This window comes from Lissotriton vulgaris, chromosome 1_1 (genome assembly GCF_964263255.1).
Source record: "Lissotriton vulgaris chromosome 1_1, aLisVul1.2, whole genome shotgun sequence".
Lineage (NCBI taxonomy): Eukaryota > Metazoa > Chordata > Amphibia > Caudata > Salamandridae > Lissotriton > Lissotriton vulgaris.
The window spans coordinates 124,427,431-124,440,629 of NC_141685.1; the positions used below are offsets into that span (position 1 = coordinate 124,427,431).

At 48.7% G+C, this 13,199-nt stretch overlaps 1 protein-coding gene across 1 annotated transcript in view; it reads left to right on the forward strand.

Moving 5' to 3' along the window:
- LOC147737738 (uncharacterized) overlaps positions 1-12,240 on the forward strand; it is a 53,654-nt gene extending 41,414 nt beyond the window's left edge. The window contains exon 2 of the mRNA XM_086942534.1: positions 9,976-12,240. Within this exon, the coding sequence (XP_086798660.1) occupies positions 10,626-11,672 (1,047 nt within the window). The 5' untranslated portion in view covers positions 9,976-10,625 and the 3' untranslated portion in view covers positions 11,673-12,240. The remainder of the gene's footprint in view (positions 1-9,975) is intronic.
- The last annotated feature ends 959 nt before the right edge of the window (positions 12,241-13,199 follow it).

Sequence of the window (13,199 nt, forward strand, 5' to 3'; positions counted from 1 at the left end):
CTTGGGGCGAAGGGGCTTGTGAGGGGAGCCAGTAGTGATAGAGAAAGAGATGAGGGAATGGTCAGACCAGGTACATGGGAGGATACTGGGGGGGGAAACTATGTCCTGGGATGACCAGACTTGGTCCAGGATGTGTCCGAATTTGTGGGTGGGAACCAGGACGTGGGACTTAAGGTTGAGACAGAGGAGAGTGGCCGTGAAGTCCTTAAATGCTGAGTCCTCCCTGGGATCGCCAGGCCAGTAGTTAAAATCCCCAAGCAAAAGGACAGAGGAGTTATTAACCACCAGCGTGGCGAGAAGTTCCTGCAGGGAAGCCACGAACAGGGGCATGTTCAGGGGAGGGCGGTAGACAAGGACAACGGTGAGAGGTGCCGGCAGATTGGAAGAGCGAGCGACCAGGAAGTCCACTCCAGCGATGGGTGCTTGGGGGAGAAGCTGGAATTGAATAGTGGATCGGACAATCATGGCAACACCCCCCCGACCATGTCCGCGGGGCGGTCAGCCCGAAGGACATAGTAGGAATGGGGAAGGATGGCAAGAATGTCGGGGAGGGAAGCCTCCGAAAACCATGTTTCTGTTAGGAACAGAAAATCAGGGGAGTCTGTAGTAAGAAGATTAAACAGGTCAAGTTGGTGTTTGCCTGCCGAGCGAGTGTTGAGGAGGTAAGCAGAAGCAGTGTGAGGGGGAGGTGAGGGTCCAATGGGGAGGGGATCGATGTCTGGCGTAGGGAGGGGAAGAATTGGGTGAGGAGACACAACACGGTCTGAGCGGGGAACATAGATGTCTAAAGCAACAAGATGCTGCATGAGGGTGTGGGGGAGAGGCACATCAATGGTGTAGGAGAGAAGCTGAGCAGGCGTGTATGACAACAAGGAAGCAGGGGGTGTGGCCCCTGGTCCCGGCCCGTCGCGGACGGGCGCAGACGGGCTTAACTTAGGCGCAACTTCGGCGCGCCTTCGGCGCGCCCGCTGCACTCGTCCGCTGCGCGGCCGGGATAATAGTGCCATAAGTAGGAGACCGGAAGTAGCAGGGCGTGGCAGGGGGTGGAGGGACAGAGGAGCTGCCCCGCCAACCAGAGAGCAGCCCAAGATGTAGCACACGCCCGTCCCCGCCCTCGTGACCTGCCCGTCAGAGGGGGAGGGAACGCTCAGCGTGGGGCGCTCTGGAGGCGGCTAACAGGAAGTCCCAAGAAGATAGGGGGTGCGCGGTGTCCTCAGCGCAGCCCCTGAAGCAGAAGCAGGGTAAGTAAAAAGTGTCCAAGCACTTAATTAAAAAGATCGTTGCGCCGCGCCTCGGCAGCGTTGTTGCTCCCGGCGAAGCCTCGGGAGGTCTGGTGATTCAACAGAGCTAGGCGGGACTAGCCCGGCAGGAAGAAATTGCCAGGGGGGGAGGGACAGAGGAGCTGCCCCGCCAACCAGAGAGCAGCCCAAGATGTAGCACACGCCCGTCCCCGCCCTCGTGACCTGCCCGTCAGAGGGGGAGGGAACGCTCAGCGTGGGGCGCTCTGGAGGCGGCTAACAGGAAGTCCCAAGAAGATAGGGGGTGCGCGGTGTCCTCAGCGCAGCCCCTGAAGCAGAAGCAGGGTAAGTAAAAAGTGTCCAAGCACTTAATTAAAAAGATTGTTGCGCCGCGCCTCGGCAGCGTTGTTGCTCCCGGCGAAGCCTCGGGAGGTCTGGTGATTCAACAGAGCTAGGCGGGACTAGCCCGGCAGGAAGAAATTGCCAGGGGGGGAGGGACAGAGGAGCTGCCCCGCCAACCAGAGAGCAGCCCAAGATGTAGCACACGCCCGTCCCCGCCCTCGTGACCTGCCCGTCAGAGGGGGAGGGAACGCTCAGCGTGGGGCGCTCTGGAGGCGGCTAACAGGAAGTCCCAAGAAGATAGGGGGTGCGCGGTGTCCTAAGCGCAGCCCCTGAAGCAGAAGCAGGGTAAGTAAAAAGTGTCCAAGCACTTAATTAAAAAGATCGTTGCGCCGCGCCTCGGCAGCGTTGTTGCTCCCGGCGAAGCCTCGGGAGGTCTGGTGATTCAACAGAGCTAGGCGGGACTAGCCCGGCAGGAAGAAATTGCCAGGGGGGGAGGGACAGAGGAGCTGCCCCGCCAACCAGAGAGCAGCCCAAGATGTAGCACACGCCCATTCCCGCCCTCGTGACCTGCCCGTCAGAGGGGGAGGGAACGCTCAGCGTGGGGCGCTCTGGAGGCGGCTAACAGGAAGTCCCAAGAAGATAGGGGGTGCGCGGTGTCCTCAGCGCAGCCCCTGAAGCAGAAGCAGGGTAAGTAAAAAGTGTCCAAGCACTTAATTAAAAAGATCGTTGCGCCGCGCCTCGGCAGCGTTGTTGCTCCCGGCGAAGCCTCGGGAAGTCTGGTGATTCAACAGAGCTAGGCGGGACTAGCCCGGCAGGAAGAAATTGCCAGGGGGGGAGGGACAGAGGAGCTGCCCCGCCAACCAGAGAGCAGCCCAAGATGTAGCACACGCCCGTCCCCGCCCTCGTGACCTGCCCGTCAGAGGGGGAGGGAACGCTCAGCGTGGGGCGCTCTGGAGGCGGCTAACAGGAAGTCCCAAGAAGATAGGGGGTGCGCGGTGTCCTCAGCGCAGCCCCTGAAGCAGAAGCAGGGTAAGTAAAAAGTGTCCAAGCACTTAATTAAAAAGATCGTTGCGCCGCGCCTCGGCAGCGTTGTTGCTCCCGGCGAAGCCTCCGGAGGTCTGGTGATTCAACAGAGCTAGGCGGGACTAGCCCGGCAGGAAGAAATTGCCAGGGGGGGAGGGACAGAGGAGCTGCCCCGCCAACCAGAGAGCAGCCCAAGATGTAGCACACGCCCGTCCCCGCCCTCGTGACCTGCCCGTCAGAGGGGGAGGGAACGCTCAGCGTGGGGCGCTCTGGAGGCGGCTAACAGGAAGTCCCAAGAAGATAGGGGGTGCGCGGTGTCCTCAGCGCAGACCCTGAAGCAGAAGCAGGGTAAGTAAAAAGTGTCCAAGCACTTAATTAAAAAGATCGTTGCGCCGCGCCTCGGCAGCGTTGTTGCTCCCGGCGAAGCCTCGGGAGGTCTGGTGATTCAACAGAGCTAGGCGGGACTAGCCCGGCAGGAAGAAATTGCCAGGGGGGGAGGGACAGAGGAGCTGCCCCGCCAACCAGAGAGCAGCCCAAGATGTAGCACACGCCCGTCCCCGCCCTCGTGACCTGCCCGTCAGAGGGGGAGGGAACGCTCAGCGTGGGGCGCTCTGGAGGCGGCTAACAGGAAGTCCCAAGAAGATAGGGGGTGCGCGGTGTCCTCAGCGCAGCCCCTGAAGCAGAAGCAGGGTAAGTAAAAAGTGTCCAAGCACTTAATTAAAAAGATCGTTGCGCCGCGCCTCGGCAGCGTTGTTGCTCCCGGCGAAGCCTCGGGAGGTCTGGTGATTCAACAGAGCTAGGCGGGACTAGCCCGGCAGGAAGAAATTGCCAGGGGGGGAGGGACAGAGGAGCTGCCCCGCCAACCAGAGAGCAGCCCAAGATGTAGCACACGCCCGTCCCCGCCCTCGTGACCTGCCCGTCAGAGGGGGAGGGAACGCTCAGCGTGGGGCGCTCTGGAGGCGGCTAACAGGAAGTCCCAAGAAGATAGGGGGTGCGCGGTGTCCTCAGCGCAGCCCCTGAAGCAGAAGCAGGGTAAGTAAAAAGTGTCCAAGCACTTAATTAAAAAGATCGTTGCGCCGCGCCTCGGCAGCGTTGTTGCTCCCGGCGAAGCCTCAGGAGGTCTGGTGATTCAATGATAGGTTCAAGTTAAATGGAATTAGCGTCCAAGGTCGCTCCCAGGTTGTGCATAGGACTTTCGCATATTTGGATCAAGTTTAGGTCAGCTATAATGGTTTTTAGGCTAATCACTGATTGGTCATTTGGGTCATTCCAGTAGAGGTTGAAGTCACCAAGGAAGATGTGGGCGCAGTGTACACCGGAGTTGGTATTGATGATTTCCATAATTTGTTCAATGGATGGGAGGTTATCTCCCGGAGGGTGGTAAAACGCATGCAGTTTGTATCGAGGCCTATCTTTACTCAGGATATCGATGCCTAGATATTCACACGAGATGAGAGTAACGTTTTGTGCTTGCTTCACACAGAGATTATTGCAGTGAGTACAGGGGTTACCTCCACCAGGTCTGTTTCGTCTATCTAATCTGATGATGTCGTAGCTGGGCGGTGCTAGAATGTCGAGCGTTGGTGTGGACGAGTCATTTAGCAAAGTTTCAGTCAGGACTATGAGGTCAACATCATAAGTAAGGATAAGGTCAGCAATATCCACCGCGTATTTAGATGCCGATCTGCAATTGAGCAGTGTACATTTCAGGTGGGGTATGGCAACAGCGGAGGCAGCCTGAGTGATGGGAATTTGCTTGAGGATCTCTATGTGGATTCGACTGAAGTGGGAAGGAGTAAATATTGTTGTCCGATAGAGTATCTTTCATCCTGATGGGTCGGTGGAGGGGTGGGGGCAGGGAATTGTCGTCCAGGTCAAATGAGGAGACATTGCGATTGCTGAGATCCCATTGGATGTGCGGGGTGACATCCGTCTAACGTGGTTGTTATTGGATCCCCTCTGTGGTGGGATTAGAAACATATTTAAGTCTGGTAAGAAACACTTCGTATAGATTCTACTTAACAAGGCTAAGATTTGGCACACTACATTATATAACAGCATTCTCAAGAAAGGAAATATGGTCCTATGTTTCACCATCTGCCCGTGTAATGGAAAGACCCCCCAGTCCACTTTGCACTTCCTACTGTTTTGTACCTTTTATGAAGATATCCAGAGAATTGTTATAAAACCACTTTTTTAACCAATAGGCTTTTCCATTATAAACGCGCTTTTAACTTTTTATGTACTATGGATAATGTAAAAACTGTTTATGCTGTTATTAATTTTATACAAAGGGCGATTAGGAAAAGAAAGGATTTGTCACATCTGAATGCATTAATATCTGAAAAACCTGATGACTGCCTTTAGTTGTATCATTATTGCGTAATGTTAATATAATCTATCATCCTAATCTTAAGTATGTGTATGAATAATTTTTTTTCGTCCCCTTTTGTTATATGTTAGGATTTTGCACAAAAATGCTCCTTTTGTACATGTGCGATTTTTGCACTGATAATTATCAGAGTACTGTATATTGAATAAAGATGTGATGCCTGTTATGAAATACTGTTTGTTTAAAGATGTAAATATTTGAAAACTGTTTTTATTTATGTGTATATAGTACCTTCTGTCTAGTATGCTTTATGGTTGTATATTTTACACCGAATAAAGCTGGTTTGACTTGACTTGACTATTGGATCGCTAAAGGGAGTGTCTATTCTTACCCATCGGCCTGGTGGGAAAATTAGCGAGATCTGAGGTGAGGGATATTAGGCTTTAAACCTCAGCCGTAAGTTGATAAAGCTCTTTAGAGAGATCTCAGTGAGTCTGGCATCATTAGTAATGTGGGAACAGGAGGTCGTGATGTGGGCCAGCAGTCCAAGTGAGACTGCTCCGGTTTCTGGTGTTAGGGAGAAGCTGAGTTGGGAGAACCAGGGGAGGGGGGAATAGAGCTGGAGTCACGATTGAGGAGTGGGGGTGTGGGACTAATAAACTGATCGATGAGTCGATAGGCCCCATGTTATTGGTCGTGCTAAGGGGTTCCGAGATAGCAAGTGTCAGGGTATTTCCAGAAAGGGTGTCACAGATGCATCAGCGCTTACAGCGGGGGCTCAGCACTTTCACCCATTCTTTTTAATCTTCTCATGGAGCCCCTGGCAAACGCATTGAACTCGGCGAACATTCTAGATCACCTATATGCAGACGACGCCCAACTGTATATGAACAACTCCTCACCAGAAGACTTCATCTCCCTCAACGCTATTCCACAGAATACTCAAAGTTAGCTCACTGGCAACCACCTCTTGCTTAACACCAAAAAAAACGAATTCTCCCCACCCACTCACACACCCAAGATAGACTTATGGTTGAAACATCTAACTTCCTTTGACTGTGCTCTACACATCATTGACTCTGCGAAATTCCTGGGATTCACCACAGACAAACACCTGAACATGCAGGCACAAATCACTAATGCCACCAAGGGAGCTAATCACCAGATGAGTATATTAAGGAAACTTAAACCCTTCCTCCAACAAACTGACTTAAAAATGACAGTACAATCCAGAATGCCCTTAACTATATTCGGCAGATCCGCCATCTTCAAAATGGTTGCGCTCCCACGCCTGCTGTATCAGCTGCAAAACTACCCCTACCCTAGTAGCCCGCAGTGGTTTCGGCAAGTCAACTCGGTGCTGGGCCACTTCCTATGGGCTGGAGGGGCGGCCAGGGTGGCGCTACGGACGTGTGTCTTGTCCACCTATTGTGGTGGTCTGGCCACCTCCGATCTGCTGTCTTATTACCAGGCCTCTCAGTTGCTTATTCTTAACGAATGGTGGTATGGCGATAGGGGGGACCCAGCCTATGCTTTGGAGCGTTCGCTCATGGGGGACAATACGCTTCACACCATTTTGTACTCAGCCCGACTGCGGCGGACACTGCCGTCTGTCACGAGGGTGGTCTTTGCTGTGTGGAGACAGGCGTTGCGCTGCATGGGCTGGTGGGGCAAATTGACAGCGGAAACGCCACTGTGGCATAACGGCCTGCTCCCGGAGCTTTCGACTCTGGCCGGGTTTGAGGGATAGGAGGCCATAGGAATTTCGCTACTCGACCAAGTCATGTCTGGCACTACCCTTAAATCATTTCAGGAGCTCAGCGCGGAGTTCCACATGCCTCGATCCCAGTTCTTCCGCTATCTACAACGACGTCATGCACTCGCCCCTAGTATGGCCAACTTGGAGTCTCTTCCTGAGTTCAGTCCGGTCGAGGCGAAGGTCTTTATGGGAGACCTGAAGGATAAAAAGGTCTCCCGTATCTACCAGACGCTGGTTACTCACTGCTCCTCTACTTTGCTTCCCCTCCGGGCGGCATGGGAGGTGGATGTGGGCCCTCTAGACGAGGATGATTGGAGGGAGGCCCTGGAATCCCCGCGAGGGGCCGCTATCGCTGTGCGGCTTCGGCTCATCCAATTTAAGTACCTTCACAGGGCCTATTACACCCGAGAGCGACTGTGGAAATCAGGATTGATTGAGTCTCCGGAGTATTTGCGCTGCGGGGCTACACCGGGTTCTCTGCTGCATACGGTGTAGTCGTGTGCTAGACTGCCTGGTTTTTGGAGGGGTGTGTGGGGCTGCTTGTCTGAGGTCCTGGGTTGGGATCTCCCCCGCACTCACCGGCTGGGGTTGCTGCATGTTATGGAGGGTATTGGTGGGAACATCTACAAACGCCACTTACTGTTGTTAGGACTTGTTGTCGCTAAGAGAGATCTGTCCCGGGCATGGAAGGGAGAGAGAGCCCCCCCCCTTGTCTGCATGGAAGGCAGGGCTGGACTATTACATGGGGCTCGAGAAACCGGTGTTTGAGGCAAAGGGCTGCCCCCGTAAGCATTTTAAAATCTGGAAGCGGTGGGCTGATTACAGGGGGCTGTCGTTGGATCCCCCAGTGGACCGAGAGGAAGACATATGAATGAGATGAGTTGCATTGGCCTGGTTCTGTGGCATGCCTGCCACACCGCACCTAAATCCTACTCGCTGCTATATACACACGTGCGTGGGGGGGCGGGGGGGAAGTGGGGTGGAGTTCTGGGGGTAGTGGGGTTCTGGGAGTTGGCGGGATAGGGTGGGACACGGGGTTGTTTTTCTTGAGCCTTTCCTCCTTTTCTTGATTGAACACTTATACATGCGTAATAAACTGTGTAATGACTGTTGGTGGTGATCTCCGGATTGTGGGGAGCCACGATTTTCCCTTGCCTGAACTGCTCAATAAAATTGTTGTGAAAAAAAAAATGGCAGTACAAGCCATAGTGCTACCAAGATTAGACTATGTTATGTTATGAAAAAGGGTTAACCCAAACAAAGTCAAAGGGACCTGGGTAGCAAATTGTTATATCTAAAGGGGTCCCAGACTGAATAGAGGGGACAGAATTAGAAGGAAATAGGTGTGAATAATCAAAAGAGGTAAAAGATAAGATCGTACGATGTTTTTATTCACAAGGTACACAGCAACCATAAACTAGGTTAAGCATAACAATGTTTTCAATATTTTTAGTAGCATTTGTGTGCCCACATGCACAACGCGAAGGGAAGGGATAGTGCTGTGAAGGGATTTCGGTGAAACAGTGCAAAAAAGTGTACTTGTTCTTAACAAACAATTAATTTCAATTCTTTAAGTTTAGTAAAAACATTATTCCACGTGGTTCCCCATCGCGGGGCCAAAAAAGACAGCAATAAGTCAAGCAAATTCCAAGACCAGGCTCCTATTGTAGCTGTATTAATCTTGCTTGGGGATAGAAGCTGGTACGGGTGGAATGAGTAGTCTACGTTTCGACCCTGGAATGGGTAGGGAAAGTTACCCTTACAGAACGGGTCTTCGGAGGGATGTGGTGGGCAGACTACCTAAAGGGAAAAGTTAAAAAGCAAAATTATACTCGGGGTCTATTGAAAAGATCCCTACATTGCCCTACGCAGGTAAACACCCGCTTGGGTATAAAATGGAGAAATTTCACATACAAAACCAGAGTGACTAACAATCATTGGACCAGGCGTGTGTCGCCTATCGTATATAGAACTGGGCTTGTATTTGAAGGACATCATCATTGGAAATAAGGGTTTCTGGGAGAAATTTGAGAAGCCTGTGATTGAAGTTCTTGAACACGCTTTTATGGGGTATATGATAGTGTAGGAATTTCAGGCATATGAAACTAGTTTGGAGTCTAGTGATCTTCGAGAAAGGGAATCCATGGCAAAGGGCTCCACATTTCCAGTGTGGAAAGAGGGGAGGGACCAGAGTACTACATGCTCACGTGGGGGGAAGTGGAGGGGAGTTGAGGAGAAGGGGGTATGGTCAGATGAAGGAAGGAAGGGATGGAGCAAACCATGGGGCGGCCGGAGGAAAGTTCCATGACTCCGTTCTACAAAGACAGCCCATTAAACATTATCATGACAGAAGATGCCAGGAGAGAAGAAGGTACTCCTTCTGTTTTGGGCTTCCCAGCGTTATATGCATGCGATTACTAGGTGGTAAACAGCAAATCCTGAAGAGAGAGCCCAGCTGCAAATATAAAAAAGGGAAGTTGAAATACATTAGGTCAAACTAGATTAAGCAATTAGGAAGACAGAATCCAGATTAGAGGGATATGGGGGATAGGATGAAGAGTTGCCTAGGATGCACTTGGAAAATCGATAGACCGAGCCAGTCTGGAAATCTAAGCAGAATTATTAAACAACATCATTCTAAGATGGGCTGCCACTGTGGAAATACTTTGAAGCTATAGAAAATTATAGTCCTTCTTACATGTCCATAAGAAGGACATGCTAAGTCCTATGCCAATATCTAGATTCCTAGAGTCTTATGCCACAAGGGCCCCAAACACAATCAGTGCACAAAAGGCCCTCGTAATCAAGCCTTGAGACAACATCGAGGGGAACCCTCCTGAAAAAAGACTCAGTTGTGAATAAAACCAGGCACCTCCGTGAACAATAAGATTTGTTTTGTGGCACAACATCCTGATGTCCACCGTGCTGTCTTGAGTCTTCCTGATCCATCTCTTACTCCAAGAGCTGTTCGTGTTCTAACAAAACCTTAACCATATGCATCTACCCAAAGCTGTAACTATATATAACCATATCATATGCGTGCTATGCGAGCGCCCTTTTTCTGTTAAGTTACTCTATGAAACCTTTGCTGAAATAAATAAGATGTGGCGTATTCAAAGGAACTTTTATGCAAAGATCTGTGTGTGATTAAATGTGTCTTAAATATGTCTTCATAAGTTTCAATAGTAATAAATGAGATGCTTTTGCAATCAACAAAAAATTGAATATGCACATTCTGGTATTTTCCAATTAAGTAATTTAAATCTCTTTACATCCGACAGAAAACTATCCTTGACTGCACAAAATGTTTAAGAATGATGAAGATAATACTGTAAATCTGCAAAAGCAAAGTCCGAAACATTGAGTTCCAGTATTCAGGAAAACATAAGTGCCGACAGGGGCAGCCGAACCTGAACATAAACTGACAGATATTTGAAGTACCGTCAAGGGCAATTCGGTGGTTCTACGAGTCTCAGCTGTGCACTTCCATGCCTCAAGATGAAGAAATTACCTCTAGAAAATTAAGGAAACACTGATCAACCACTTCTTGTGTAAACATGTCCAATACCAGCTCTGATCATGAGGTGGTTACAGCAGTACTCTGCTTCCTAAAGTGAAATAAGACCACCATTCAGAGCTAGAGGTGTATTGTAAACTCCTTCAGGGCATTCCACGGCAACCAGCGAAAAGCACAGTTAACTGAAAGTTAAAAGAAATGGGGGTTCTGCTATATAAAGCACAGAGTATATTTACCAAGCCTAAAACTGCATCACATAACACACACAGGGGAAAAGCCATACAAATGCAATAAATGTCTGAAGAGCTTTAGTCAATTATCAGGCCTTAAAAAGCATCAGCGAATACACACAGGGGGAAAAAAACATATCATTGCAGTGAATGTGGAAGTAGTTTTACGGAATTATCTAAAGTCATGAGTCATCAGCGAACATACACAGGGGAAAAACCATTCAAGTGCAATGAATGTGGGAAGAGCTTTATATATTTATCAGACCTAAAACTGCATCAGAGAACACACACTGGAGAAAAACCATATCCTTGCGGGGAATGTCTGAAGAGCTTTCGTCTATTATCACACCTAAAACGGCATCAGAGAACACACACTGGAGAAAAACCATATCCTTGCAGTGAATGTCTGAAGAGCTTTAGTCGATTATCACAACTAAAAATGCATCAGAGAACACACACAGGGGAAAAACCATATCATTGCTGTGAATGTGGAAGTAGTTTTAGTTACTCATCAACATTAAAGGTTCATCAACGAACACACACTGGAGAAAAACCATATCATTGCAGTGAATGTGGAAGTAGTTTTAGTCACTCGTCAACATTAAAGGATCATCAACGAACACACACTGGAGAAAAACCATACCATTGCAGTGAAGGTGGAAGTAGTTATAGATCCTCCTCAGGATTAAAGTATCATCAACAAACACACACAGGTGAGAAACCAAATCTTTGCAGTGAATGTCTGAAGAGTTTTCATAACTTATCGCACCTAAAGAAGCATCAGAAAACGCACACTGGGGAAAAACCATTCCAGTGCAATGATTGTGGGAAGAGATTTTGTGATTTATCAAATCTAAAACTGCATCAGCGAACACACACTGGGGAAAAACCATACCATTGCAGTGAATGTGGAAGTAGTTTTAGTGTATCTTCAACATTAAGGATTCATCAGCGAACACACACTGGAGAAAAACCATACAATTGCAGTGAATGTGAAAGTAGTTTTAGTGAATCTTCAACATTAAGGAATCATCAGCGAACACACACTGGAGAAAAACCATACCATTGCAGTCAATGTTGGAAGAGATTTTGTCTCTTATCATACCTAAAACAACATCAGAAAAGACACACTGGGGAAAAACCATTCCAGTGCAATGTTTGCGGGAAGAGATTTAGTGATTTATCAAACCGAAGACGGCATCAGCGAGCACACACTGTGGAAAAACTGTAGTGTGGCCCCAAGGGTCACACTATTCTTTGCTAAAGTTAGCCTTAGCAACTATTTTAGCTGCGTGTCTTTATATTTTTGCGCACTCTGTATCTTCTTGTGCAAGACGCCTTTCTGCCCTCATGAGCTCATATTGTTATAGTTTGCTCACAGCGTACAAGGTTGAAAATCAAGCCACTGTGCTTTCCAGTTCTGGTCAGTCTGTACTACCTAGACATAACATTAGGCACTTCTTGGCACAATTGAGAAATGCTTGCATTATACTAACACGCAGCAGCTTCCTCAAGACAGATGGAAGATTCCTGCTATGAACTAGAGCCTTGCTGAACCTATGATGTAACTTTACTCCTACGTTCTATGGTGAGGGGTTCCCCAGAATTGTCCCAGAGATCTTCTTTTATATAAAATACATAATTCTACCAGTAGGGGGTGGTCTAGGCACTATAGCCGTAATATCCAGTGGTCATTCAGAATGATCTCTCCCTTTTTATTTTATGGTATTGTAAATTTGATCATTGTTTTTATCTTATGTATTATTCTGCTGGTGCTAGCTCATTGACTGCATTATAGAACAACGCACAGAGTTTGTTAGTTGAAAAATAAACATTTTAAACTTTACATAGACTCTGCATTATTTGGTGTGGACAAGCAAAGGTGAGTGACCAAAAGGGTGTGCATTGCTACCGCGACTCTGAGAGGTCGGGAGTTCCGTGTTCTGGGTTTGTCTAAGCATTAGGTATCTTCGGAAGGTCTGGGGAGCTAATGAGACACTATAGCTAGTCAGTCTAGGGATTGTGGGTTCTTAGGTGTAAGTGCAGTGCAACCAATCTTGCAGCACTCCACCATCAATGAAAGTGTCTATTCTGTGCTATTGTTTATTTCTCTACAGCTAGGAAAAACATGGAATATCAGGAAACCTATTGGGAGACTAGAACAAAGTGGACTAAAAGTAAAGAAACATTGCTGGTTTTTGTTCTGTGAGAGTTTTACTAAAGAAATCCAAGCACACCTGGCCATGTTACCTGTAAAATCAACACCATGAACAATGCTTGGATTGAAAAGGGTACTTTCAGCTAATTTTAAAGATTAGTACTAAAACATATAAACCCAACACACTCAAAACAATTTAACAAGCACAAAATGAAGATTCTTCAGACCTGGCTGTGGTTTTGGTCATTTTATGCATCATTAATGGTTCTATGACAGTGCCCAGAGAACTGTGTAGAAAAGCAGAAGTGAAAGCAGGCAAATGTGAGAGGCAGCTCTCTGGGTTAACCCTCGCAGTGCATGACATTTACCTCGGAAGCAGGAGAATGTGAGCTGGAGCTCTCACGGTTAACCCTCGCAGTGCGTGACATTTACCTCTGAAGCAGGAGAATGTGAGCTGCAGCTCTCCGGGTTAACCCTTGCAGTGCAATGCATTTACCTCTGAAGCAGGAGAATGTGAGCTGGAGCTCTCACGGTTAACCCTCGCAGTGCATGACATTTACCTCTGAAGCAGGAGAATGTGAGCTGCAGCTCTCCGGGTTA